The sequence below is a fragment of the Bos indicus x Bos taurus genome, chromosome 4, assembly GCF_003369695.1.
Source record: "Bos indicus x Bos taurus breed Angus x Brahman F1 hybrid chromosome 4, Bos_hybrid_MaternalHap_v2.0, whole genome shotgun sequence".
In the NCBI taxonomy this organism is placed as follows: domain Eukaryota; kingdom Metazoa; phylum Chordata; class Mammalia; order Artiodactyla; family Bovidae; genus Bos; species Bos indicus x Bos taurus.
In genome coordinates, this window is record NC_040079.1 from 34,182,054 (window position 1) to 34,209,606 (window position 27,553).

At 41.8% G+C, this 27,553-nt stretch overlaps 1 protein-coding gene across 4 annotated transcripts in view; it reads right to left on the minus strand.

Moving 5' to 3' along the window:
• The window catches only part of CPED1 (cadherin like and PC-esterase domain containing 1), a 328,240-nt gene that overhangs the window by 276,864 nt on the left and 23,823 nt on the right, over nt 1–27,553 (minus strand). For 3 of the 4 annotated variants that reach the window (XR_003510710.1, XM_027539149.1, XM_027539150.1), the window contains one exon: nt 13,491–13,668. The exons of the other annotated variant lie outside the window; for it this stretch is intronic. Coding sequence is in view for 2 of the 3 variants with exons in the window: in XM_027539149.1 (XP_027394950.1) it covers nt 13,491–13,668 (178 nt within the window). In the remaining variant the exon portion in view is untranslated. The remainder of the gene's footprint in view (nt 1–13,490; nt 13,669–27,553) is intronic. 4 annotated transcript variants of the gene reach the window in all.

The following is a 27,553-nucleotide window of genomic DNA, read 5'->3' on the forward strand; positions in this document are numbered from 1 at the left end:
CTTTTTTTTTTTTTTTTTTGGTAATGAGAACCTTTACAATATACTGTCTTAACAACTTTCAAATATACAATATAGTATTATTAACTATAGTCACCATGGCTTAGATGGTAAAGAATCTGCCTGCAATGCAGGAGCCCTGGGTTCGAACCCTGGGTCAGGAATATCCTCTGAAGAAGTAATGGCAACCTACTCAGCATTCTTGCTTGGAGAATTCTATGGACAGAAGAGCCTGGTGGACTACAGTCTATGGGGTCGAAAAGAGTTCGACACCACTGAGTGACTAACATTACTACTACACTAACTACAGTTACCATGTTATATAATACATCTCCAGAATTTATTTATGACTGGAAGTTTGTCCCCTTTGAACACCAACTCCAGCCTCCAGCAGCTGCTAATTTGTTTTCCAGAAGCAATTTTTCAATCCATAGAGTAGAAACGTTTCTTTGAGGGAGTATCAAGTCACGTGGAAAATAAGATGACTAGGGATAAACATATTGGAGAAAACTCTCATCTGGAAGAACATAAAGAAGGATGGGACAGGAAGGTGGGAGAAGCAGGCAAGGCACAATTAAGGAAATTAAGAGATGGGAATACCAGACCACCTGACCTGCCTCTTGAGAAACCTGTATACAGGTCAGGAAGCAACAGTTAGAACTGGGCATGAAAAAACAGACTGGTTCCAAATAGGAAAAGGAGTACGTCAAGGCTGTATATTGTCACCCTGCTTATTTAACTTATAAGCAGAGTACATCATGAGAAATGCTGGGCTGGAGGAAGCAGAAGCTGGAATCAAGATTTCTGGGAGAAATATCAATAACCTCAGATATGCAGATGACACCACCCTTATGGCAGAAAGTGAGGAGGAACAAAAGAGCTTCTTGATAAAAGTGAAAGAGGAGAGTGAAAAAGTTGGCTTAAAGCGCAACATTCAGAAAACTAAGATCATGGCATCTAGTCCCATCACTTCATGGCAAATAGATGGGGAAACAGTGGCTGACTTTATTTTTCTGGGCTCCAAAATCACTGCAGATGGTGATTGCAGCCATGAAATTAAAAGATGCTTACTCCTTGGAAGGAAAGTTATGACCAATCTAGACAGCATATTAAAAAGCAGAGACATTACTTTGCCAACAAATGTCCATTTAGTTAAGGCTATGGTTTTTCCAGTAGTCATGTATGGATGCGAGAGTTGGACTATAAAGAAAGCTGAGCACTGAAGAATGATGCTTTTGAACTGTGGTGTTGGAGAAGACTCTTGAGAGTCCCTTGGACTGCAAGGAGATACAACCAGTCCATCCTAAAGGAGATCAGTCCTGGGTGTTCATTGGAGGGACTGATGTTGAAGCTGAAACTCCAATACTTTGGCCACCTGATGCAGAGAGCTGACTCATTTGAAAAGACCCTGATGCTGGGAAAGATTGAGGGCAGGAGGAGAAGGGGACGACAGAGGATGAGATGGCTGGATGGCATCACTGACACAATGGACATGGGTTTGGGTGGACTCCGGGAGTTGGTGATGGACAGGGAGGCCTGGCGTGCTGTGGTTCGTGGGGTCGCAAAGAGTCGGACATGACTGAGCGACTGAACTGAACTGAACTGAACTGAAGAGAGAAAAGAGTTTGTAAGAAAATGGTGGACCCTAATGCACCCATTCAGTACTAGGACAAGTGTTTATTCCACTGGTTCATACTTTTCACCAAGTTTGGGAAACTCTGCTAGAGCAAGATCAAGGACATTAAGAAATTATCTCAGTGAATTTACATTAAAGTTTAGTTTATATTCTACTCATGCTCAAATCTGCTCTTCTACCAAAAATATTGCAATCATAAATATAGTGGCTGGATTTGTAACAAAATGGAGTTTCTTGGCAAATTCTGAAAGGATAATTGGGGAAGGTAGAGTGTGGTGTGGTGCAAGTCTGATTACTGAGGATTAAATAGAGAGAGATTACCAAGAGGGGGAAAAAAATCTCCTTTCCCTTGAGTCTTTGTTTCCCAAACTGGTTTTGACTTCTGCAAAGAGAATCTGTTAACAGGAAATAACTTTAGCTAAAAATAAGATAGAAACCATACAGGATATCCAGAGGGAAACAGTAATTAAAGAGGAAGTGACTTGGGATGTTTCAACAATATTTATAACAATGAGAGTAGAAAGTAAAAGTGATATAAGGTCCTCTGTTTATTTTTTGAGTTGGTTTCTTCAATGTTGAGTTTCATGAGTTATGTGTATATTTTGCATATTAATCCTTTATCAGATAAAATTTTTCCAAATTTCAAAAAAAAAAAAAAAATTGAGAGGCAGCCCTGAAAATCTGGTTCCATGCTCCCAAACTCCTACCAGTTTGAGGACAAGGTCTAAAATATTTCAAGCAGCTAAATCTGCTAACGCACTAGCATAGAAACACACTATGTCTGAAGTCTCCAAATTCCACACACTCTGTCTCTTGAAAGGTCCCATATGAAGGAGTTTGTTTTCCTTCCTGGAGTCTTTCTCCATCTAAATATGATACGAATATTTGTTTTTACAAATTCAACCTGTCATTTAAAGCACAGTTTAGTCTGTGGCAAAATCAAACAAAAAAGTCTAAATTTTCAAACAAACAAAAAATCCCCCAGTATTTTCAACTCTAAAGAAATATGAAGAGAACAAGGACCTGTAACAAATTACCTGATAAAAGTTCCATGCTGCATCTTTTTAAAAAAGTAGAAGCAGAAGAAAGTGCATTTAAAGTAACAGTACAAAGGATCTTCAAAGCGGCATTAAACATTTCCCAGCTATGGAAAACCCAAATACCCAATCTGGTTTCTATGAAACTTAAAAAGATCAAACAATTAGAAAGAAAGTAGGCTTGAAGGAGAAATGCTAGGGATTTCAGTAAACATCTGGTTACCATTTCAATTGAAAGAACTAACCCACTTAAGGAAGTAGTTTAGTTTCTTTGGAGTAAAAATGAGACAGTGGCTTTTTGTTCCCTTTGCACAGTGGAGGGTAAAGGAAACATCAGAGTGGGGAGATCACTCATAACTCAGCTTCTATAAATAAGAAAGGTTTTTTGTTTTTTTTTTTTCCCAAAACTAAAGTAAATTGAACTCGGATCCCTGTAGTATAAACAATTCAACCAAAGTTAAGGTTAAATAAACATTCCTTGAGCGCTCCCCTGCCAATTAAGGAACACATTCTGTTTGGGAGTAAATACATCAGTAATTCTATGAGCGATGAGGAAAATAACAATAAACCCGAACACACAATTACTATGTGTCATGATACAATAAAATAGAACAGTGCAGCCCTATGCCATTTCTTTGATTCAGTTTCTTTTCTTTACTAGTTTGATTAACTCAGGGCACAGAAGCGCTTCTGATACCGTCCAAAACCTATTACTTGCCTAATAAAAAACGTATGTCAAGTGCATTCCAGGCAAAATACCGACAAAGCGAAACACTGTGCCTTTCAAATGTGACCTTTCCTCTTCTGTCTTCCTGCTGAACAGTCCTAGTGCATATTAAACTCAGGAAGGCAGCAGGGGTGCTGGTATGGGGCTGGAGGGGAAAAGGAATGAGTTCATTAGGCTCTCAAATTGTAAAGCAGAAGAAGCATCTGCTGTCAACCTGCACCCCCAGCCTAAAGGGACCACTTCCAGTTCGGCCTTTGGGTCCACGTTTCTTCGCTCCATCTTAGCTTCCTGTTCCTCTCTTCTGCCAGAGGACAGGAGACTAAAGGCAAAGACTAAAGAAAAGGAATTCTAGAATAATAGAGGTTTAAAATCTTGTCTTGACTTGTGGACACAGTGGGAAGGAGAGGGTCGAAGAGAATAGCATTCCAGGGAATGATTGAATAGGGATAATCTAGAATAGGGAAGAATCGAGACAGTAGCATTGAAATATATACACTACTGCAGTGTGTAGATAGATGGCTAGTGGGAAGCTGCTGTATAGCACAGGAGCTCAGCTTGGTGCTCCGTGATGACCTAGAGGGGTGGGATGGGGGTGGTGGGAGGGAGGCTCAAGAGGGAGGGGATATATGTATACATATTACCTGATTCATGTTGTACAGCAGAAACTAACACAACATTGTAAACCAATTATACTCCAATTAAAAAAATATTGTCCTGCTTCCTCTGATTTTGTGTGTATGAGTGTTAGAGCTCATCCCCAAACTAAAGATTTGAAAAAGGCTTTGAAGCTGATTTTATGCATTCTCCTGAGTGATAAAGCAAGCCCTCTGCAGCATTCCTGCTTTGCTCTTATTCCATCAAAACTTCCTACTCTTTGAGCTGGGCTATTCCATTGCTGGGTAAGTCTGATTGATACAATGTTCATCCTTCAACAGGTCCTGGGCCTTCTAGGGTTACTACAAATAAATCCTGTACTCAAGCGACCTTTAAACAGTGGGGATACAAAAATATTGGCCCAACTACTTGCAGGCCTCCCAGAAATGGTCTTTTCAATTGGAGCAATCTATTTTCTTGTTCCTGCTACAGTTCTTGGTTTGTACTACAACTGTAGAAATATGCCTCCTCGAGTATACATAAATAATTCCAAGCCAAAGATAAAATATACTCTGCATCAGAGTCTCCCGAACTACATACTACTTAGACTCTACCCTGGGTGCAAGCTTAAAACTTTTGGAAAATATTTATTCTCTCTTAGGCCACTATTCATTCTATGAACTAAAACAATGATTTACTAAATAGTACCTGAATGCTAGGAAAGAGAATTTGATGGTGACTTTCTTTTCCTTTAGAGACGTACATGCTGTAAAAATCTTGGGTCATATGATGCTTTTCAAAGCAAGGGACTAGAAGTGAATGTTTCACACAATGCTAAGAACTCACCGACAGGACCTAAATGACATGATAGGGATTTTCACCTTTAATGCTCTCTACAGTCATGAGCAGCAAAAGATATAAGCTTACTTTTCCGTGTCCTTTACTGGAGAGCAGCTTTAGGTAACTCTGTGTGTTCCTCTGTTTTATGGACTATTAAACCTTCAATGAATCAGTTATCATCTCTAAGCAGATAGCCCACACATCTACATCTCCAGCCTGACCTCCAGTCTCTGCTAAGTACATTTATGTGAAAATCTCAAGGCACCTGAGCCTGCACATGTTTAGAACTAAACACATCTGCCCTTCCTGCAAAAACAACAGGTTGAGGAACACCCCTAAATATGTCAGAGGAGTCTTGAAATCCAAGGAAGGGGAAAACTGAAAAACAGACACAGGCATTAAAAACCTCAACAGTCTAGAATTGTTTGATGTATAAAGTATTAGCTTTATCTCCTACCACAGTTGTGGTTGCATTATTTTTGTTATATGAGCAGATTTGAACATGAGTAGAATATCAATGTTCCTTTAAAGTTACATAAAAATGAAAGGCTGAAGAATTAAGTTTTAATGTGAAAGTCTAAGGTAGTTCACTATGTAAGGGGCTCAACTGTACTATTTCATCTTTATTTATTTATGTATTCTAATAAATATTTATCATGTGCCCCTATGTGGAGGGCATAGTTCTATGTGATGAGCTGAGCAGACAGGGTTCCTGATCTCAAGGAGTTGACAAATATTTTTAGAAGTGAGGTTGTTTTTCCTAATGAAATGATCCAGGAAACCATGTGTCAGAATTTCAGGAGGGTTAACAACCCAGATAATTCATGAAAAAATATTAAGTTGGGAAGGAGACTTGAATAGGACTTAATAGGGAGATTTTAATGCAAAATTTCCAGTAGCAGCAAGCACCTTTCTGCTACTAGTAAGTTGTGTCCGACTCTGCAACCCTATGGACTGTAGCCCACGAGGTTCCTCTGTCCATGGGATTTCCCAGTCAAGAATACTGGAGTGGGTTGCCATTTCCTTCTCCAGGGCATCTTCCTGACCAGGGATCAAACCCATGTCTCCTGCATTGCAGGCAGATTCTTTATCACTGAGCCATCAGGGAAGCCCCCCTTTAACGTACCTCTCCACAAAGGAATCTTCATGATCTCCTTTCTGTATCTAGTTCCTGGCAGCAGTAGCAATATTATCTCCCATTTTTGGAGTGCCTACCACATGCCATTCTCAGAACAGTCTCAAAACAATCCATTTCAGAAGAGAAAAACGAGGGCTTTGAGAGGCCAACTTGTCCAGGGTAGTGTAACCATTAAGATAACCCTAGGGACTCCACCCCAGGTTCAGTCTTACTCCACAGCTTATTCTCTTTAATTACCACAGTCCACTACCCTCCCCAAGAAAGCAATTATTGTGGTTAGGCTCTTCTTACTTGATTGAAATCTCAACTTCCTTATGGCTTCTTTTTGAATACAAATAAACTAAAGAAAAATCTGAAATACATTTTCCATTACAAAAGTTAAGATTGATCTGCAGTACTTGTTTTTTTCCACACAACCGGCAGAAACAGCTTTTGGCAAGTAGCCATTATAAATAAACCTTCAAAATGACACTAAATTTCAAATGCTACATGGATGTGTTGGACATTTTTAAGAGTACAGGTGAATGTAAATAAATTTATGGGAGGGAAGAAACTATGAAATTATAAACAGGGAAGGAAATGGGCTTTTCCTTTTTTAAATACATTTTCCACAACATTAAGCAGTAGTAACATCTTGCTCTGCTAACTGTATCTTTAATAGTACATCCCAAGAACATAGCTGGGAAAATTACAGTGTCCTTCTTAGTGGGGGGAAAGCTGTAGTAATATTATTTAAAATATCATCTCTATAACACAATATAGCAAACGTATCAACACAAATATCGATAAATACTATTTATCACAGTATTAATCCTGTCTCTTCTTAGAGATGTTTTAATTATGTCATGCTGTCATGTCACACTCAGCTCACATCCTCTTCGTCTGCAATACAAATGTTGCTCTAGCCCTTGACCATACATAACATCATCAACTTAATAACCCTTTTGAAAAAGTTGTTTTAAATGTACTATCTGGACATGTCAGAGATCAAGGGGAGGCACTACAGTGTCCCCTTCTTCCCGAGAGCAAAACCTCTCTCTACTCTTTCCCCTGTTGCCAAGCTGGGTACTTGGCAGCTCAAGCCAAAATTAGGCTCAAATTATGGTAGCTAAGAGGAATATCCAGTTTGAGCCCTACTTTTAAACTTCCATCTTAGTAATCTTATTATTATATGTTTGACAATAAACCATCAAATCCTTTTTCAATGAGGTTTGAGTTAAGTTAAAAACCTAATCTATCTCAGTCCTTGAGTTTAACCACCATCATGAGATCAAATGACATAGCATTAGTCTAGATCCACAGGTCAGCAAACATTTTCTGTAAAGGACTCAATAACAAATATTTTAGGCCTTAAGAGCCATATAGTCTTTGTTGCAACTACTTAGCTCTGCTGTTATAGTACAAAAATGGTCAAAGACAGTACAAAAACAAATGAGTGGCTGTGTTCCAATCAAACTTTGTTTATAGGCATTGGGCCAGATTTGGCCAGTGGGCCATAGTTTGTCAACTGCTGGCAAGAAAATTTATATAGTCTTTCGCTTTTTATAGTTCTTCAAAGACCATTCTGTATAAAAGCCCCAAGTTACAAAAATAAGAGCAATCTGAAATCATAAGACAGTCAGTCTCCAATCCTGTAGCTTGGATAGCAGTTGGCATTTGTTTTTCACATGGACTATACAACACAACTCCAGTACTTTGGCCACCTCATGCGAAGAGTTGACTCATTGGAAAAGACTGTGATGCTGGGAGGGATTGGGGGCAGGAGGAGAAGGGGACGACAGAGGATGAGATGGCTGGATGGCATCACTGACTCGATGGACGTGAGTCTGAGTGAACTCCGGGAGTTGGTGAGGGACAGGGAGGCCTGGCGTGCTGCGATTCATGGGGTCACAAAGAGTCGGGCACGACTGAGCGAGTGATCTGATCTGATCTGATCTGATCTGATACAACACAATTCAAAAGTGCAGGGTATACTCAAGAGTGGGCAGAAAATTGCTAAATATGCTCTACCCTTCAAATATACATAAATAATTCTGATCCAGTGATGAAGTACCTTGAATCAGAGTCTCCTAGAAAACACCTTTCTTGGATGTCACCATGGGAACAGGTTAAGAGCTTTTGGGGGAATACCTGCTCTCTTTTAGGCCACTATTCTTTTCCAGGTACCAGAGCACTGACTTACTATATAGTATCTAGATATTAGGAAAAGGAATAATTGGTTGGCCCTTCAATCTTTTCCTTTAGAGACATATATTCAGAGACTTCTATGGTCTTACAAACGCAGAAACAGAAGATATGTTTTTCCAAAGTAGGAGGCTAAAGGACGATAAATGTGTATGTTTCATAGTCTGCTGTTTCGTAGGCATAAATCTGTAAAGACAATTGTCCTCTTACTGTCCTCAAAATCAGCTTAAAGTTGAAATACTTATAAACAACTATACCAATAAATCTTCACTATTAATAGTTCAATGGCATATAGCAAGCACACTCTTGTATCATTTTATTACAAAATGAACTCTAAAGATTGCTATTTTTTGAACCAGTAGTATATCTCTTAGGACAGTGTTCCTCAAACCAGGCTACACATCAGAATTACCTGTGTCTGTTTTTAACATACAAATTTCTGGGCCCCACTCCCAGACTACTGAATGAGAAATATTGGCTGGGCTTTACTTTGTTTCCTCCCAGAACTCTGATGGGTGTGGACAAAGTGATTAAATTCTCACCACATATTCTTGTGAAGTAAATATCATTACTGCCTTTAGTTTAATATATAAACTATGATAAGACTCAGAGAACAAGGCCAAATATATACAGATCTATTGTTGTTCTGGTTAGAATCACCAATATCTATTATATCACAGAACAGAATTAACCAGGGGAAAACATAATACCTATATTTGAATTTTCAACCTAAGACTGCTTACTTTTCCCTCCAATTAATGTTTACTAAATTAGTAATTAAATATAAGATGAAGCCCAAATATTACTCTTTAAGAACATATTATTCTTAATAGTAGAATGTTGCCTGCCTGGACTAGCACTCTTTTAAATTTTTTCCTAATTTTTATCCATTTCTAGCCTTAAAAGTTTTTTTTTTTTTTTTTAAAGGGACCCTGAAAAAGGCCACCTGTGCTTCAAAGGATGGCACAAAAAAAGAGATAAGCAAAAATGATGGGGGAAAAGTCAAAACAGGACTAGAGAGCAGGTAGAATAAATGGATAGAACAGGGAAAACGTGTTTTATATTTATTTTCTTAAGACCAAAAATGTGTTTTATAAATGTGTCAACGCTGCACCTTGGTACTTAATAGCATTTGTAGAAGTGCTTCTTTTGTTTTTAAAGTAATCTTTTCAAATCTCAGGTTAGCAAACAGCAAATGATGAAAAGAAAGATAAGGAGAGTAGGTCTCCAGATCATTCTCAATTGCTTTCACTTCCACCAAGCTGCTTAGCATGGGGAGATGAAGTTTAAAGGGGCCAATTTAGGGTCCCACTCTCTGCCGCTGTACATGTAGTAAGACAAGCATAAGTTGAATATGTGAAACTAGAGCAAAATAAATTTTACACGAATTAAATCTCAAGAAATTATTTTTGACAGTAAGTGCTTCAATTCAAACAGTCTATAGATTAAATGTGTGGCCATGGAAAACAAGCTGCAATTTAAAAAGTGGCTTTTTTTCTATACGTTAGATAATCAGAAACATATTAGATGATGGTCACGGAGATTTTTTATCTCAGGTATTCGATGCACAGGCTCTCACAATGAAAACTACAAAATCAAATGGAGAACCAACAATATCCCTTACTTGTGAAATTGCTACCCTTTCTTGAGGCCTATCCAGGAATAATATCTTACCATATAAAGCAAAAGAATAGCAAGAAAGAAGCAGTGAATGTTTTCAAAACTGAGGAAATGTAGGGAAAGCGAGCCAAATCAGTATTTACACTGACAAATTCCGGTGACACCATCTAGTTATCTTGTGCTACTGTGCCCAGCAGCTCCTCTGGCTGCCAGATTCTATTGCCTTCAGGCTTTCTTTGCACTTTCTTGGTATTTGGAAGCTGCAAAGTAATTCTCCTTTTTCTTATAAAACTGACCCAAAGGACATCAAGGGAGAGAAGAGACATATTCCTTGTTTTGCAGGTGGATAAAATGGAAATTGAAGTTGAAAGCACAGATAACCCGTGTTGTGTCCATATACAATGAGTAGCAGCACCGAGGGGGCAGAAAACACGTGAATTTCAGTGTTGTGTTATCACAGTCAAGGCTTTGCAGGAGTCCAGGACCACAGCTTATGTGGCACAGGGTGGTGCTAATACAATCACCTTGTTCAGCGGTGGGCTAAAATAATTTATAGGATGAGAAGAAGACAAAGTGCTTTATATCTTTCCTTAAGTTTGGCAGCTATTCTGGTCAGTGGTGTTCTGACAATATCATTTATGGATGTTTTAGAACTTTCAGTTCAGTTCAGTTCAGTCAGACTCTTTGCGACCCCATGGACTGCAGCATGTCAGGCTTCCTTGTCCATCACCAATTCCTGGAGCTTGCTCAAACTCACCTCCATCAAGTTGGTGATGCCATCCAACCATCTCATCTTCTGTCGTCCCCTTCTCCTGCCTTCAATCTTGCCCAGCAGCAGGGTCTTTTCCAATGAGTCAGTTCTTTGCATCAGGTGCCAAAGGACTTTAGACTCCAGATGGGTCCTTCTTAGAACCAACCTCAGTGAGGTTTGTAAACTTTGTCTCCAGCTGCTTCCATATTCCATATCTTTCACCTCCCTTTTGCTTTTCTTATTTGCTTCCAAAAGCTTTAGATTAACATACTTCTCCTGGGGGCAGAGGCCGGCAAATGGCATTCCTGAAGACTCGTCTTAATGGACTGTATTCTGCACATTTTTAAGTCCTTTCTTTTCATCAAAGTAGATCTTTTGAGGCTTTTTCCCCTGGGAGCTTTGTTAGTGAACTAGCTTATAACTTTATCACCGACATTGTTTAAAAAAAAAAGGTGGTAAAGGGTGATCATGGCTAAGTGTTCCCAGCCTCTTTCATAACCAACGTAAACTAGCATTTTAAAAAGCAAAAGTGAAAGTCGCTCAGTCTCAGTTGTGTCCAACTCTTTGTGACCCCATGGACTATACAGCCCATGGAATTCTCTAGACCAAAATACTGGAGTGGGTAGCCTTTCCCTTCTCCAGGGGATCTTCCCAAAGCAGGGATCAAACCCAGGTCTCCCACACTGCAGGCAGATTCTTTACCAACCACAAGGGAAGCCCTTAAAGAGCAAGGGGGGGCCTAATTAAAAAGCATGTGCTATGAGGATGTCAGGATGGCTGACACTGAAATGACAAATGAAAATTACTGTGGCACCGGGATCTATTTTCTCCCAGAAGCAAACACCATGGAGATCAGCAGTTGATTCAAATTACTTTTCCTCTCCTCCCTTTTGATAAATAGGAAAACAAACACACACTGTACCATCCTAAAAAGAAAACTCTGATTGGCCCACAGAGAATGAGTGCTCTACGTTCTGGTAGCTGTAAAATGATCGATTAATGCAGGAAAAGACCCTGATGCTGGGAAAGATTGAAGGTAGGAGGGCAAGGGGATGACAGAGGATGAGTTGGTTGGATGGCATCACTGACTCAATGGACATGAGTTTGAGCAAGCTCTGGGAGATAGTGAACAACAGGGAAGCCTGGCGTGCTGCAGTCTACAGGGTCACAGAGTCAGATATAACTTAGTGACTGAACAACAAAGGGGTCAAAGAGGGAGTGAGCAACACGGAGATGAAGAGGACGAGCACAGAAGTGAGATCTGGAATCTGCGGGGTTCAAATCCTGCCCCTCCATCACCACAGTTTAAGATATAAGGTGCATCCCTGAACTATTCTAAGCCTTGGGTTCCTCTTCTGCAAGTGGGGGAAGGATGAATATTTCTTTCTTAAATTTATTGGAGTATAGTTGCCTTATAATGTTGTGTTAGTTTCTGCTGTGCAGCAAAGTGAATCAGTGATACATGTATCTATTCTTTTATAGATTTCCTTCCCATTGAGGTCACCACAGAACATTTACTGGGTAGCTCAGCTGGTAAAGAATCCACCTGCAATGCAGGAGACCCTGGTTCAATTCTTGGGTTGGGAAGATCCCCTGGAGAAGCGATAAGCTACTCACTTCACGTTGTTGGGTTTCCCTGCTGCCTCAGACGGTAAAGAATCAGCCTGCAATGCAGGAGACCCGGGTTTGATCCCTGAATCAGGAAGATCCCCCGGAAGGAGGGCATAGCAACCCACTCCAATATTCTTACCTGGAGAATCCCCATGGACCAAGGAGCCTGGCAGGTTACACTCCACGGTGTCGAAAAGAGCTGGACATGACTGAGTGACTAAGCACGCACACAGAGCACCAAGTAGAGTTTCCTGTGCTATACAGTAGGTTCTCACTAGTTCTCTATTTTATACGTAGTAGTGTATATATGTCAACCCCAATCTCCCAGTTAATTCCACCCCCCTTACCCCTTGGTGTCCCTACATTTGTTCTCTATGTGTGTGTCTCTGTTTCCCCTTTGCAAATAAGTTCATCTACACCATCTTTCTAGATTCCACATACATGCGATATTATACTAATCTGTTTTTCTCTTTCTGAATTATTCAATTCTGTGTGACAGTCTCTAGCTGTATCCAGGTCTCTGCAAATGACACCACTGTGTTCTGTTTTATGGCTAAGTAACATTCCATTGTATATATGCACCATATCTTCTTTATCCGTGTCTCTGCTGATGGACATTTAAGTTGCTTCCATGTCTGGCTATTGTAAATAATGCTGGAATAAACATTGGGGTGCATGTATCTTTTCTTGGGGGTACTCAGAGGCTTTCAGTGAGGAGTAAATGAGGCCATGAATACAGAATACAATATGTCACATGGTTAGTCACTCAAGATCTGTCAGCTGTATTGTTACTGCCCTTTTTGACCCTCATCATCTACTCAACTTCCTTTTCAAATAACTTATTTAAGAAACTGTCTCTTATTTTTCACTTCAAATGATAGAAATAAAAAGTACTTGACTAGTAACAGTGTGTGAGATAAATATCTACACTTCTTTCGCATTTAGAGCCAATCTGTGATTCACATTTAAGTTGGCTTCTCAAAACAATTTCCAGCACATTCTACTTGCAGTCAGATGAAGTGGCAATTTTCTTAAAATATGGAGCAGTTCGGTGCTGGGCAGAACATGTATTCAGGCTCATAAACATAAACATTTTTATGCAGCATTTAAAGATGAACTATGTAACTCCAAAACACTGCAAAAATATAAACAAAATAATTTCAGGAATAAAGAAATGCAGCTAAAGGAGAATGGAGAGGAAGCTAAAAAAGAATCCAAGTTTTCTATGGTGCAAGAAAGTTGATCATGGGTAAAAATTTGTTCTTGTGAATTTTTTTAGAGGAAGACAGTAGCACATTCCAGGAAGTATTTACACTAGATGACAAGCAACTTTGGTAATTACTCCTGATTCTGACCTTTTTCTAGTAGCCCAGGGTCGGCACCGAGCCTTTCTTCAGAGATGACAACCGTATAGTGATGCTGAGTGAGAATGCTCCGGTGGAGCTGAAGCTCCCTTTGGCTGGAGGAAGAAGGCCTGTAGAGAACAGCCCTTCTGCCATGGCTGCTGAAGTGGGTCTCAACTGACTGTTTGATCTACAGGGGGAAAAAAAAAAAGAAGGTGTAAAAATTCGAGAGGAAAACAGGAGCACATTTCCTTTGAAGGAGATCATTAATGTAAATCGGGAGCCATTCAGAAAGTTGACTTTGAAGGTTTTCTCCGGCAATGCTCTGAAAGGCGCACCAGGACAAAAGCAACCTCATTTGTGAGAACTGAAGGTGAACTGTATTTTTCTCACTATTCCAGAAAGATGAAGATTTCAAGCCATTAAATACAGAGTTCCTGGCGGAATACTGTGATATACCGAGCTCAACTCTGCCTGAAAAATAGAAATTAATAGCGATGCTCTTCATCTGCATTGTGCTTTTCTGTAATAGTTCCCGCTGCCTTATCTTTTAATAGTTCTTTTAGGTAAACACAGTAGAGGAAACAGACCCAGGGAGGATGGATTTTGTGCCGGAAGGACATGGGAGACAGCTGAAAAGCAATCCCAGAGCTCTCTGCAGGCACAATGCTGTCACTTCTCTCCATCAGGATGCAGCAAAATTTCAGTGCCTCTCACTGAGACAGGATGGATCTTCATGTGAGAAGAGGAGGGTATCACTCAAGAACCATAGATTTTAGGCTCTTCCTTCAGCTGTTGATTGCTCCTCCAAATAAATATTCTTTCTCACAATGATGCTTGAAGTATCATTAACAAAAGGGAAGTTTTGAATTGGCAAGTAGAAAGAATGCTGACAATGAAATTCATTATATGGTTTAAGCCGTTCCTAGTGACTCAGACAGTAAAGAATCTGCCTGCAATGCAGGAGACTCGGGTTGATCCCTGGGTCGGGAAGATCCTCTGGAGAAGGGAATGGTTACCCACTCCAGCGTTCTTGCCTGAAGAATTCCATGGACAGAGGGCCTGGCAGTCTACAGTCCATGGGATTACAAAGAATCAGACAAGACTGAACGACTGAAATACACACACACATACACATATGGTCTAATGCAGATACTGTGTGTTTTCCTGAAAATTTTTGTGATTAAACCTTGATAAAGTAGACATTTTTTACTACTGAAGGGAATGATAAGATTGGGTGGAAGTTAGGGCAAAAAAAATGGGAGAGGCCAAAGAAGAGGAGACAAAGGGTTGGAGAAGGCAGTTGAGGGGAAAGAGGTAAAAAATGAAATTAGGAATCCACATTACTTTCAGTGGCAGCTCTGAATCAAACTGTCCATTTCACGGCCCTCAAACATAATTTGTACCATGTCTTTCACTCCTTAAATTTCTTCATTATTTCCCATTACTGACCGAATCAATTCCACATCTTTATCACAGAATGCAGGCCACCTGAACTTAAACCCCATCTTCCTTCCCTGGTCATGTCACACTTTTAATCATTTCCATTCCTAATCCTAACCTGCTACTTCATATAGACTCCACTGTGCCTTCTCACTACAAATCCTTCCTCTCTCTCCATTCTTCCATTTAGCAAACTCCAAATCAAGCAGTACTTCTTTGGAAAATTTTCATTGACAAACATCCTTCCATCAGCACTTACAAAATTGTGTGTCTCTCTGATTTGAGTTCCCTAACATGCAGCCTGCATTGCCCCTGTGTCTTTGGTAAACACTGCTGCCACTACTGCTAAGTCGCTTCAGTCGTGTCCGACTCTGTGCGACCCCATAGTCGGAAGCCCACCAGGCTCCCCCGTCCTTGGGATTCTCCAGGCAAGAACACTGGAGTGGGTTGCCATTTCCTTCTCCAATGCATGAAAGTGAAAAGTGAAAGGGAAGTCGTTCAGTCATGTCCGACTCTTCACGACCCCATGGACTGCAGCCTACCAGGCTCCTCCATCCATGGGATTTTCCAGGCAAGAGTACTGGAGTGGGGTGCCATTGCCTTCTCCGTGGTAAACACTACATATTCAATAAATGACCATATCAAGTAAAATAATGGACCATAATGCTCTATCAAGATCTGATCTTTGAAGATATGTATGAAAAGAAAGAAGAAACAGATTTAGATTGTTAATCCTTTGAAGGCAGGCACCATATTCTACTTTTCATTACATACAAATGATGGCTATATTAAAACCAATCTACAAAGCACGATACAGTGCAGAAGGACACAAAATCTGCAGCCAGGAGGCCGGCTTTGAATCTCTTGGTTCCACCAGCACTAATCCTATGACCTTGGACAGTACCTTCTTCCTAAGGTGGCTTCGAGGATTAAGGAGTTAGTATTTGTAAAGTGCTTAGAACTGTGCCTGGCATATGTGCTTAGTCCCTCAGTCGTGTCTGACTCTTTGTGACCTTACAAACCGTAGCCCACCATGCTCCTCTGTCTATGGCAATTCTTCAGGCAACAATACACGAGTGGGTTGCCACGCCTTCTTCCAGGGGATCTTCCCAACCCAGAAATCAAACCCAGATCTCCTGCATTGCAGGCAGATTATTTACCAGCTGAGCTACAGAAATCTGCCTGGCATATAAAAAGTGCTATACGTGTGTTTTTAAAATAATCATATGTCAAAAAGAGCAAAGAGTCGGGAACACGGTTTCCGTGTCTGAGCTTTGCCTGGCACACGCTAACACAGGCGTATAATATGTGTGTGATGAATACAAAGGGAAGAAAGAGAACACCAGCTACCATACCTTCTTGTGCATGATACTTTGGGAAAACACAATCAGATATTTCCCCTTGTTGCTGCTGCTGCGGCTAAGTTGCTTCAGTCGTGTCCAACTCTGTGTGACTCCATGGATGGCAGCCCACCAGGCTCCCCCGTCCCTGGGATTCTCCAGGCAAGAACACTGGAGTGGGTTGCCATTTCCTTCTCCAATGCATGAAGTGAAAAGTGAGAGTGAAGTCACTCAGTCATGTCCAATTCTTCACGACCACATGGACTGCAGCCCACCAAGCTCCTCCATCCATGGGATTTTCCAGGCAAGAGTACTGGAGTGGGTTACCATTGCTTTCTCCATTCCCCTTGTTAAAGAACTGCATTTTATTGATAATGAATCTATTTAAACTCAAGAATTTAACTGAAAATTGGAACATAATTACTCAGCAAATGTTGTGATTGTTTTAGTGATAAACTTTTTAGAAGGAGAATTTGAAACCAAATACAGGCTGAGTCTTTGGACTCAGGAGTCAGAGGGAACCAGTACCAAGAGCTCACAGGAGGCCAAAATAAACAAAGGTGGGTCTAGGTGAAAGGGGAAGACAGATGCTTCCAAATATATCAGTGTCACTCAAGCAAAACGCAGCGTCCAGAATTCCCTTCTCACATTATTTTCTTTCGAAATCACAGGATGCTCCTCTCAGTTACAGCTGGCTCGGATACAGGAGTGACTTCCCATGAGAAGACTGTATTTTCAAACTTTACCTTCTTATTAATTTGAAAGATATAATCCCTCTTCCTCACCCCTCCCCTAAATCAGGATCAGTTTATGTAAGAACACCATAACCTTACCAGCATTATCTTACAGACAGCATATTCTAAATAAAGTATTAATTACTGGCCATATTTTATCATAACCTTTATAACACATTGAAATTTTAACTCACGTCTCAGACTACAGAGAATAAATAGGAAATGAGTGTGTCCATCAAATTAGGTTGCATTATCCTGTAATACAAACTGCCCCTGTCCTTGTAATATTTATAACAGCCTGTATCAGCAGAATGGCCCAATACCAAGGGGCGAGAGCGGTTTCAGCCGGTCGGACAACAGGTGCACTGCACTGCGTCTGTGAAATACAATTATGTCAACCGCACCAACAAGTGCGGGATGATCAAACGCCCAGAGCAGCAGTTTTGGAAATGAGAGCTCCTGATGACTCCTACGATTTTGAGAATGTATTTTTAGCGGAAGAATACATTTAACCTGGCCATAACTACAGCGACTGAACTTGAGACTTGCAGATCTGCTGGGGAGAATTTAGAAAAGAATGTGTGTTTCTGGCCATTTGACAGGCTGAACCCAGAATCACTTCCCTGTCTCCCTTCTTCCTGAGAGATCTGCACAAAAGTCTGTCGGAAATAGCTTCGCTAGACTACACGAAAGTTGTTTTCATACTGAACACTTACCATTTTTACTGGAAGGACTTCAATACCTGAAGTCTCTATGCTGCCTGAGGAAAAAGTGTTGTAATAAACTAGGTGGAGGAATAGATGGAGGGACATGGAGTAGAACAGCAGTGCGTGTGTTTATTAGACGCTCAGCAGCGTCCAACTCTTTGCGACCCCATGGACTGTAGCCCACCAGGCTCATCTGTCCATGGGATTCTCCAGGCAAGAATTGTGGAGTGGGTTGCCATTCCCTTCTCTAGGGGATCTTCCCAACCCAGGGATTGAAGCTAGATCTTCCGAATTCCATCAGATTCTTTACCACAGAGCCATCTGGGAAGCCATCAGAACAGAGGAGGGTTGGGAATCAAAAATCTGGACTTGGGATTCTGGCTCTGCCCCTGGCATGCTTCCTCCACTGGGAGAGTGACAGTCGTCTCCTCACATCAGAGTTTTCTCACATTTATAGTTGAAGTAACAAATCTTACTTCATGAGATTGTATGGGGAATTAAATCGTATTTCTATATGAAAGCATGCAGCACAGCATCCCCCCAATAAACCATGTGAAATATATACACGGAGGAAAAGGGGACGACAGAGGATGAGATGGCTGGATGGCATCACTGACTCAATGGACGTGAGTCTGAGTGAACTCAGGAAGTTGGTGATGGACAGGGAGGCCTGGCGTGCTGCGATTCATGGGGTCGCAAAGAGTCGGACACGACTGAGTGACTGAACTGAACTGAAAACTGAATAAAAATCATTATCATAATGTAACTGGTTTTACATTAGTAATTAAGTTTTTCAATTAATATAGTCTGGTCCCTGTCATAACTTCTATATATACCCTGGTAAATATTTCTCTCTGTAGGGCTTATCATCTTTTAAGGCAAAAATATGATTTCCTTATTATTTTATTGTCCATTTTCCCAAACCATAAAAGAAGGTAAAAGAAAGCATATATTTTTGTCTGTTTTGTTCACTTATGCTTCCCAAGCCGAAGAATGGTATACTTGGCACATAGCAGGCACATAATAAATTTTCTTTGAATGAATGAATACAACATATTTTTTTTTCAATGTGTAAAAGTCATTTTTATAAATACTAGCATGAAAGATTTGGATAAGTTCAGTTCAGTCGCTCAGTCGTGTCCAAATCCTTGCAACCGCATGAATCGCAGCACGCCAGGCCTCCCTGTCCATCACCAACTCCCGGAGTTCACTCAAACTCACGTCCATCAAGTCGGTGATGCCATCCAGCCATCTCATCCTCTGTCGTCCCCTTCTCCTGCTGCCCCCAATCCCTCCCAGCATCAGAGTCTTTTCCAATGAGTCAACTCTTCGCATGAGGTGGCCAAAGTACTGGGGTTTCAGCTTTAGCATCATTCCTTCCAAAGAAATCGCAGGGCTGATCTCCTTCAGAATGGACTGGTTGGATCTCCTTGCAGTCCAAGGGACTCTCAAGAGTCTTCTCCAACACCACAGTTCAAAAGCATCAATTCTTCGGCGCTCAGCCTTCTTCACAGTCCAACTCTCACATCCATACATGACCACAGGAAAAACCATAGCCTCGACTAGACGGACTTTTGTTGGCAAAGTAATGTCTCTGCTTTTCAATATGGTATCTAGGTTGGTCATAACTTTTCTTCCAAGGAGTAAGTGTCTTTTAATTTCATGGCTGCAGTCACCATCTGCAGTGATTTTGGAGCCCAAAAAAACAAAGTCTGACACTGTTTGCACTGTTTCCCCATCTATTTCCCATGAAGTGATGGGACCAGATGCCATGATCTTTGGTTTTTGAATGTTGAGTTTTAAGCCAACTTTTTCACTCTCCTCTTTCACCTTCATCAAGAGGCTTTTATTACCTCTTCACTTTCTGCCATAAGGGTGGTATCGTTTGCATATCTGAGGTTATTGATATTTCTCCTGGCAATCTTGATTCCAGCTTGTGTTTCTTCTAGCCCAGCATTTCTCATGATGTACTCTGCATGTAAGTTAAATAAGCAGGGTGACAATATACAGCCTTGACGAACTCCTTTTCCTATTTGGAACCAGTCTGTTGTTCCATGTCCAGTTCTAACTGTTGCTTCCTGATCTGCATACAAATTTCTCAAGAGGCAGGTCAGGTGGTCTGGTATTCCCATCTCCTTCAGAATTTTCCACAGTTTATTGTGATCCAGCACAATCAAAGGCTTTGGCATAGTCAATAAAGCAGAAATACACGTTTTTCTGGAACTCTCCTGCTTTTTCCATGATCCAGCGGATGTTGGCAATTTGGTCTCTGGTTCCTCTGCCTTTTCTAAAACCAGCTTGAACATCTGGAAGTTCACGTTCACGTATTCCTGAAGCCTGGCTTGGAGAATTTTGAGCATTACTTTACTAGCATGCGAGATGAGTGCAACTGTGTGGTAATTTGAGCATTCTTTGGCATTGCCTTTCTTTGGGATTGCAATGAAAACTGACCTTTTCCAGTCCTGTGGCCACTGCTGAGTTTTCCACATTTGCTGGAATATTGAGTGCAGCACTTTCACAGCATCATCTTTCAGGATTTGAAAGAGCTCAACTGGAATTCCATCACCTCCACTAGCTTTGATCATAGTGATGCTTTCTAAGGCCCACTTGACTTCACATTCCAGGATGTCTGGCTCTAGGTCAGTGATCACACCATCATGATTATCTGGGTCGTGAAGATCTTTTTTGTACAGTTCTTCTGTGTATTCTTGCCATCTCTTCTTAATATCTTCTAAAAAGTGGTAAAAATTTGTATTTATAAATTTGTTTCAGTAGAATTTTGAATAGTGGCAAGAATGACAGAGTCAAATTCCTGAGCAAAATAACGAATTTACAGTAAAAAAATTCAAGAAAGAACTATATTATAAAGGCACTATATTTCTCAGTCAGCTCAGTAGCTCAGTTGTGTCCAACTCTTTGTGACTCCTTGAAATGCAGTACACCAGGCCTCCCTGTCCATCACTGTATTTCTCAGTTACTATTAAAAAGTCTTCATCAAGACTTACTACAAAAGCAAGAAATACAGCTTTTGAAAAATATAGTAGAGATGAGAAATAAAACTTGTTTTTTTTTCTGTATGATGGAAAGATTTTTTCCGGATTTATTAAAGTAGCTCTGTATTTATGACATCTTTTGATGTGTGAACACAAATCATAGAGTAGACCTCAGATGTGTGTCATATATAACTAAAAGTTAAATTGCCATGCTGTCTAGATTTCTGGCATTTTAGAAAGATTGTAGAGTCTATCATAGTGAATTACGTTTTAATTTTTCCACTACAAGAATACAGAATTTTTTTTTTCCATTGGCGAAATGTACCCTTATTTTAGAGAATTCAGGAAATAAAATGGATGGCATGTCCTAGGATGCATATCCTATACATTTTCTACTTAAACATTATTTATAATTGTAGGACAGTTTAGGAATTGCAGGTTTTCTGGATATACAAGCAGAGCCTCTGAGAATATTCCCTACTAACGTGACCTCTAGTGACCCTTGGCCTCCATCTCACAGCTGACTCAGCTACACCTTGAGTCGATCAGTGAATGATCACACCTTTCTCAGAACTACTTCATGACCCTGAGTACCCTCTGAATGCACCCGCAAACCGTATACTGGGGCTATCCCAGCACCCAACATCCAATGTAAGGCAAATTTACCCATCTGTAGCTCTATATAAATTCTAAACAAATAAGAGAGAAACAAAAGCAATAAATTTCAATATAAAAAAAAGGATCCACAATATTGCTTTGATGAAATGGCACCCACTTAAATAGCAATTGCCGAAACTCATTTTTACCTGTTCCTCATTCTCATTTTCCCTTTGACACTCTCACAGTTTATAGTTATAGACATGTGTTTACTATCTGCCCCTCCTACAAGTCTGTATGTTTCAGAAGGGTCTAGACTTGTCTGCTTTGGTCATTATTGTACAAACAGCTTACTGCTAAATAAGAGGGAATGGAAGGATGAATGAGCAAATGAATAAATGCTAAAGGCAAAGTATGAGTTCATTACTTGTAAATATACGCATGCCCTTTTGTTATTTTAGTTACTGTCAGGTGAAACAATCTACTAGGAAGTCTCAAAGGAGGCTTCAACATCTGCATCTCAAGTCATAAGGTATCCATGACCTCTTCATCCCTAATGACTCTCTCCTCTGATTCACTGCAACCACCCACTCCAATGGCCAGATCTTTTTCCTTGTGGTCCCCCAAAGAACCCCATCTCTGAAATTATAAAATAATTTACTCCATTCTCTGATTGCATTCATCTAATTCCAGCTCTTTTTATTTATCCCTAATACATCAATTCCTCAAGCACGAGTCTTTCCCCCTAATGCCAACTTTCTACTGGCCTGTTTTTCACCTCCCTTCTCCACATCTCAGATTCCAGGACCCAATACTCTCTACCTGGTCCATTAACTCACGTTGTTCACAGTCATATGGCAAAACCTCAAGCATGGACGACTCGGGGACACAGCAGTAAACAAGGTAGGCAAGTCCCTGCCCCAACAGAGCTGACACCCCATCAAGGCAAGCAGACGTAAGCATCTGGTTATAATCAATTATGACATGCTGGGTAAATCAGGAGGGAGAGGATGCTGTGGAAACTCTGAGCTGAGAGAGTCAAGGAAGATCTCTGCAGCCCGCCTGACCTGCCCCTGGGCTGGGGTGGTTGACAGCTACTGAAGAAAAGGGGCCAGATGGACAGATCCTGGCTGGCAAAGCCAATGCAGTCTTCCCACTCCCTAGACCATCCAGCTATGCTTCCTGGGTCAATTCTCTCTCACATGCTCCAGAGTGACAGACTTGCCCACTCTTCAGCTACCTCCTTATTTCTGCAGATAACTGCCTCCCGCTGACAGACGAAATCAGCCATCTTAGAAAGAAATGCACTGAGTTAACACAGCAACTCTTTTGGCAAACCTATAGCCTATCCACATAACTAACATTTCCTCTTTTCTTCTGATTTCCACAGGAAAGAAAAACTGCCCTCTTCTTATCAATAGTCAGTCACTCTGCGTATTCTCCAGACTCCAGCTCTGCCCAAGCAACAGACCTCCTCCCAAGCTCCATCTTCAAACCCCTGAGAACTTGATCCTTCTTTTAGTTCCTTCTCCTGGATCATTCCTATACACTCCCCCTGCCCCCCACTCCTTCTCTCCCACTGGCTCTTTCTCAGTGTTTATGCATTTTCTTATTTAATATTTCTGAAAGCTTTCTATGTGTCAGACATGGTTCTAGGCTCTGCAAAATACAACAGTGAAGAACCTGGATAAAGTTCTAGCCCTCACGGAGCTTACTTTTTAGTGGGAGGAGCGACAGACAGTTAATGAAATGATGCAAGGTAAGTTCCTGCAGAGATAAAACACCCGGTCAGGGTAAAGTGTCAACAATGACCCAGATGGTCATGCTGCTGTTGCTTGTATGTGTTAGGAATGTTGTGTATGAATGACAATGAGAAGAAAGAGAACTCTTAGAGAAACAAGAAGGGAACAGGCATTAAAACAGAAGTCCTTGAAAGTCAGCAGCAGAGGTACTTTTTGTTGTGAGTGGTAAATATGGTCAGGCAGGCAGGCAAAAAGAAATAATGGGCGGTGAGGATAGAAGTGGAGGTAATGCAACATGACTTATTATCTTATTAAGTAACTAGTTGTTGTTCAGTTGCTCAGTCCTGTCCAACTCTTTGCGACCCCATGGACTGCAGCACACCAGGCTTTCCTGTCCTTCACCATCTCTATAGGAAGTAGTGAGTAGGGAACCAAGACGTAGCGAGCAGTAGAGAATTTAAAAGTTGGTCTCTTTATGCTGGTCTTTCTCCCTAGGTGCAAATTTTATGAACTTTGATGCCTTTTATGAAAAGCCATGGCAGGGAAGAGGAAGATGAGGAAAACTAGACTTACTAAGGTAGAGGGAGGATGGATCCCCTGATAGAATTTCAGAAAAAGAGACATCTACTACCTAGATCACAGGATTTCCTAAGAACTCTATGTCATAGGTCCTGTGATGCAGAAAATAAGTCTTTCGGTTTGTTTGTTTTTGTTTTTTAATGGAAGCACTCAGTGACCTGGGAGACCATACCATAAAAGGGAGAGCTGAGACCTGTCCTAAGAAGGCATGTAATGGTGCTCGGGGGACACTGGGAGGCAGAGCACTGTGAGAGAAGGGCGGTGAGAACACTGCACTGAGGTCCTGGGTTGGGTGAAGAAGTGAGGCAGGAAGGAGGCAGAGTACAACCCTTAAAAGAATGACATAACCATTGAGGACAGGACATAAACTGGTTAGAACAAACTAGGTCCAAGATGGCAGACAAGGTGATCTCCACTAGACCTTGAACCTCCGTATACGTTCACTGTAACACATCAGCAAGCTAAGTGACACACTCACAGGCACCATGACAGTTCTGAAGCTGACCAGAAAGGCCCAAAAGTAGAAGGTGACCCAATTTCTGGAAATCCCTGCCCTTCTCCCAAATGCTTGAAATAATCCACCCACTCATTAGCTTATGAAATTATCCACCCGTATAAAAACTGACAACTCCATACCCTATGGCCTCTCTTGCTTTCCGAGATGGACCACAGTCTGTCTACGGAGTGTGTATCTCCCCGAAAAAACCTTCTTTCACTTTACTATGGCTTGCTCTTGAATTCTTTTGTGTGTGAAGCCAAGAACACACTCAGCAGCTACCCCTGAGCTCTGGGATGTGAACTTCCTCTTGTGCCCCACTTTCTTCCCTGCACCAGAAGGAGAGGCAGCAACAGGACAATCACACCTCAGAGTGTAAATGAAGGAGAGGTAGGGTACAGAGGATGAACACATTCCAGAAGTAGGAAGAAAGTTCCCAAAGAAAGGATGTGCAGTGAAGATTTTAAGTAAACAGAGGAGGAGTGTGCAAGCCTGATACATGAGAAGAAAGAGAGGTGGGCATAAAAGAGAACAGAAGAGAACAACAGTGGAGAGCCTGACCTGGCCATCCTAAGCTAGAAATTATTTAATGAGAAACCAGATCAAATTGCCTTAGTCCACCGGGAACAGCTTAAGATATTTAGTATGGTATTTGTCCACCAGAACAGACTTCCAACCCATCAATAAAATACGAAGCACGTAAGCTGATGATTGTTGTTTAGTCGCTAAGTCGTGTCCAACTCTTTTACGAACCCATGTGAAGGAGGGAACAGACAGAACAGGCTCCATCTTGAAAGCAGGACTCCATCTTGGGCGAGATTGTGGACTTTGAGCTATATGCCCAGTATCTATGGAAACAACATACCAACTAGAAAACCAGGCTCCCTGGATGGAAGAGCCCCGGGGCTCGTACTTAGACTCTCTGTTGCCTGAAAGAATACCCTAATTATCTGTGTAACTGAATAGAATCATAAATTCTATTATGCTTATTGGGGTATGACCACAGGCCTATTGATAATTGTCCACTGTTAGCTACCTAGGCTTAAGGCATATGAATCATGGGTTAACTTTGATTGTATCTTTCTTCTCCTTTGATCAGACTCGTTTCAGGGAATTTGGGGAGGTGGGTTTGGGCATGTACACTTAGGGTATATAAGGTTTTCACAAAAACTGGTCGGGGTCCTTGGCTAAGAGGAGACTCTGCCTTGGGCCGGCTGGTGTAATAAACTGCACTCCACTATCTGCATTGTCCTTCTGAGTGAGTTTGTTTCCCAGAACACATAGCTACAACATTTGGTGCATGGGCGGGGAAACTCCTCACTTTGAGGAGACAAGTCCCATTTCAGACTACTCCGAGGCCTTGCGGCTTGAATCTTCTAGAGGGGGGAAGGCGCCTCGCCCTTCTGAAAGGATTCTGCTTCTCAATGCCCGGACCTTTCAAGTTAGCAGGTAGTGGACGGCAGCAGGGGAACTGAGCGCTCAGGTGAGGAGGAACCCACCCGGTAGGGTGGAAGAGGGGGCCTGATCAGCCCCCTGGGAGTGATTAGAAGGGGCACAGACCCACAGGAGCCTGGAATAGCCAGGTGGCAACGATTGCTTGGTACATAGGTTGACAAGTGTGTTAGGGCTTAGGAAGGAAATTTGTGAAGGTCATTTAGGAGGTGGTGTCCATGCCGTCTTGGGGAAAATTATTACCAAGCAACTGCCAGGGGATTTTTTAGGAGAAGAAACTTTGTTTTTGTGTGCTCATATTCTGCCCTCCCCAAGGAGGTGTCCCATCTGCTATGAAATTCTTGACCCCCTTGGAATTGTCAGGCTAGAAGGAGGGGATACATAAGTGAGTACGAATTGGCTTTTCTGGAGACGGCCTGGGACGTGGGATATTTAACCCATCTGTATTTTCATTCACATCTGATCAATCTCACCGAAGCAGAAAGAACTTTAAAAGTTAAGGGAGAAAGTCTTGGATCATGTGGTATTCTGGTTCGGCTGTGCTGACCGGCAGGTGAAGACATGCTGATCCCCCTTCTCCCTCTGGGATCTGGCAGGTAAGGCTCTTCTCACCCCAATTAGGAAGGAGGCAGAATGGCAATTTAAGTGTCATTGAGTGGAAATATCAGAAGTACGTAGGGTACTGAGAACTTCATAGAGAAAACGAAAAGGAAAAGTAGAAGGTCCAAGAAGGTAAGCAAGATGGGGGGAAGTGAATCTAAGGCAACTGTATTGGAGGGCATGATTAACAATTTAAAGAAGGGATTTGGAGGAGACTGTGGGGTGAAGATGAAGCCTAACCACCTCCACATACTCTGTGAGGTCGAATGGTCCCCCATGGGAGTAGGATGGCCACCAGAGAACACCATGAACTTAGAAATAGTGGAAGCAGTCTGTACAGTAGTCACAGGAGAGCCAGGACACCTGGATCAATATCCATATATTGACTCATGGCTAGGATTAGCTCAAGACCCTCCCACTTGGACAAGGTTCTTTATTCAGAAGAGAAAGAGAAAAATATTAATGGCACAAAAGTTGACTGATGATAAAAAGGGAAATTCTACAGGATTTGGACGGGGATGAGCTGGCCCCTCCCTCATACTGGATAATGACGTGCCTGCCTCCCAGTGCTCCACCAGGATGGGAGGCCACCTTACTGCCCAATCCAGGGCCAGGTGAAGTTCCTGCAGCAGCCAATGCTCTTCCACCAGCTCGCCCGGAGTTCGTAGAGCCGCCATTTCGGTAGGCTCCAATCCCAGCAATGGAGACCTCTGGTCAATGCCCCCAGAATTCCACCTCAGCTGGACCTCCTAGACTGTATCCACCTCTCCCAGTGAGTACTGACGGGAAGGAGGAAGAAAACACAGCAGTTAGAGGCTGCGCTCTGCCAAGGAACAGGGGGAAAGAACCCCACAACAGATGCCCCTCAGAGAGCTACAACAGCCTCCAGTTCAGGACGCATGGGGCACTACCATCAGCCCCCTGTAGCCTGTTATTATCAGCCATTTTCCTCTATGGATATATTAAACTGGCAGAGACATGCTCCACCATACTTGGGGGAGCCACAAGCCATGATTAGGCTAATGGAGACTATTTTGCAAACCCACCGCCCTACATAGGATGACATAATCCAACTACTAGTCTCCCTTCTCAGCACTGAGGAAAGACACAGGATCCTAACTGAGGCCAGAAAATGGTTAAGAGAAATGGCACCTGAGGGTACTACAAACCCGCAGCGGTGGGTAGAACTAGCCACCCCCGATGAGAGGCCCAGCTGGGACTGTAACGCAGAGGAAGGGAGGGGCCACCTGGAGAGATATCGGGTGACTATTTTACAAGGTCTCAAGAGGGGGGCCCGAAAAGCTATGAGTATCGCAAAACCCTCCTAAGTGATTCAAAGGGAAAGCAAATCACCCTCTGAGTTCTGCAAAAGACTGTGCGAGGCCTGTAGAC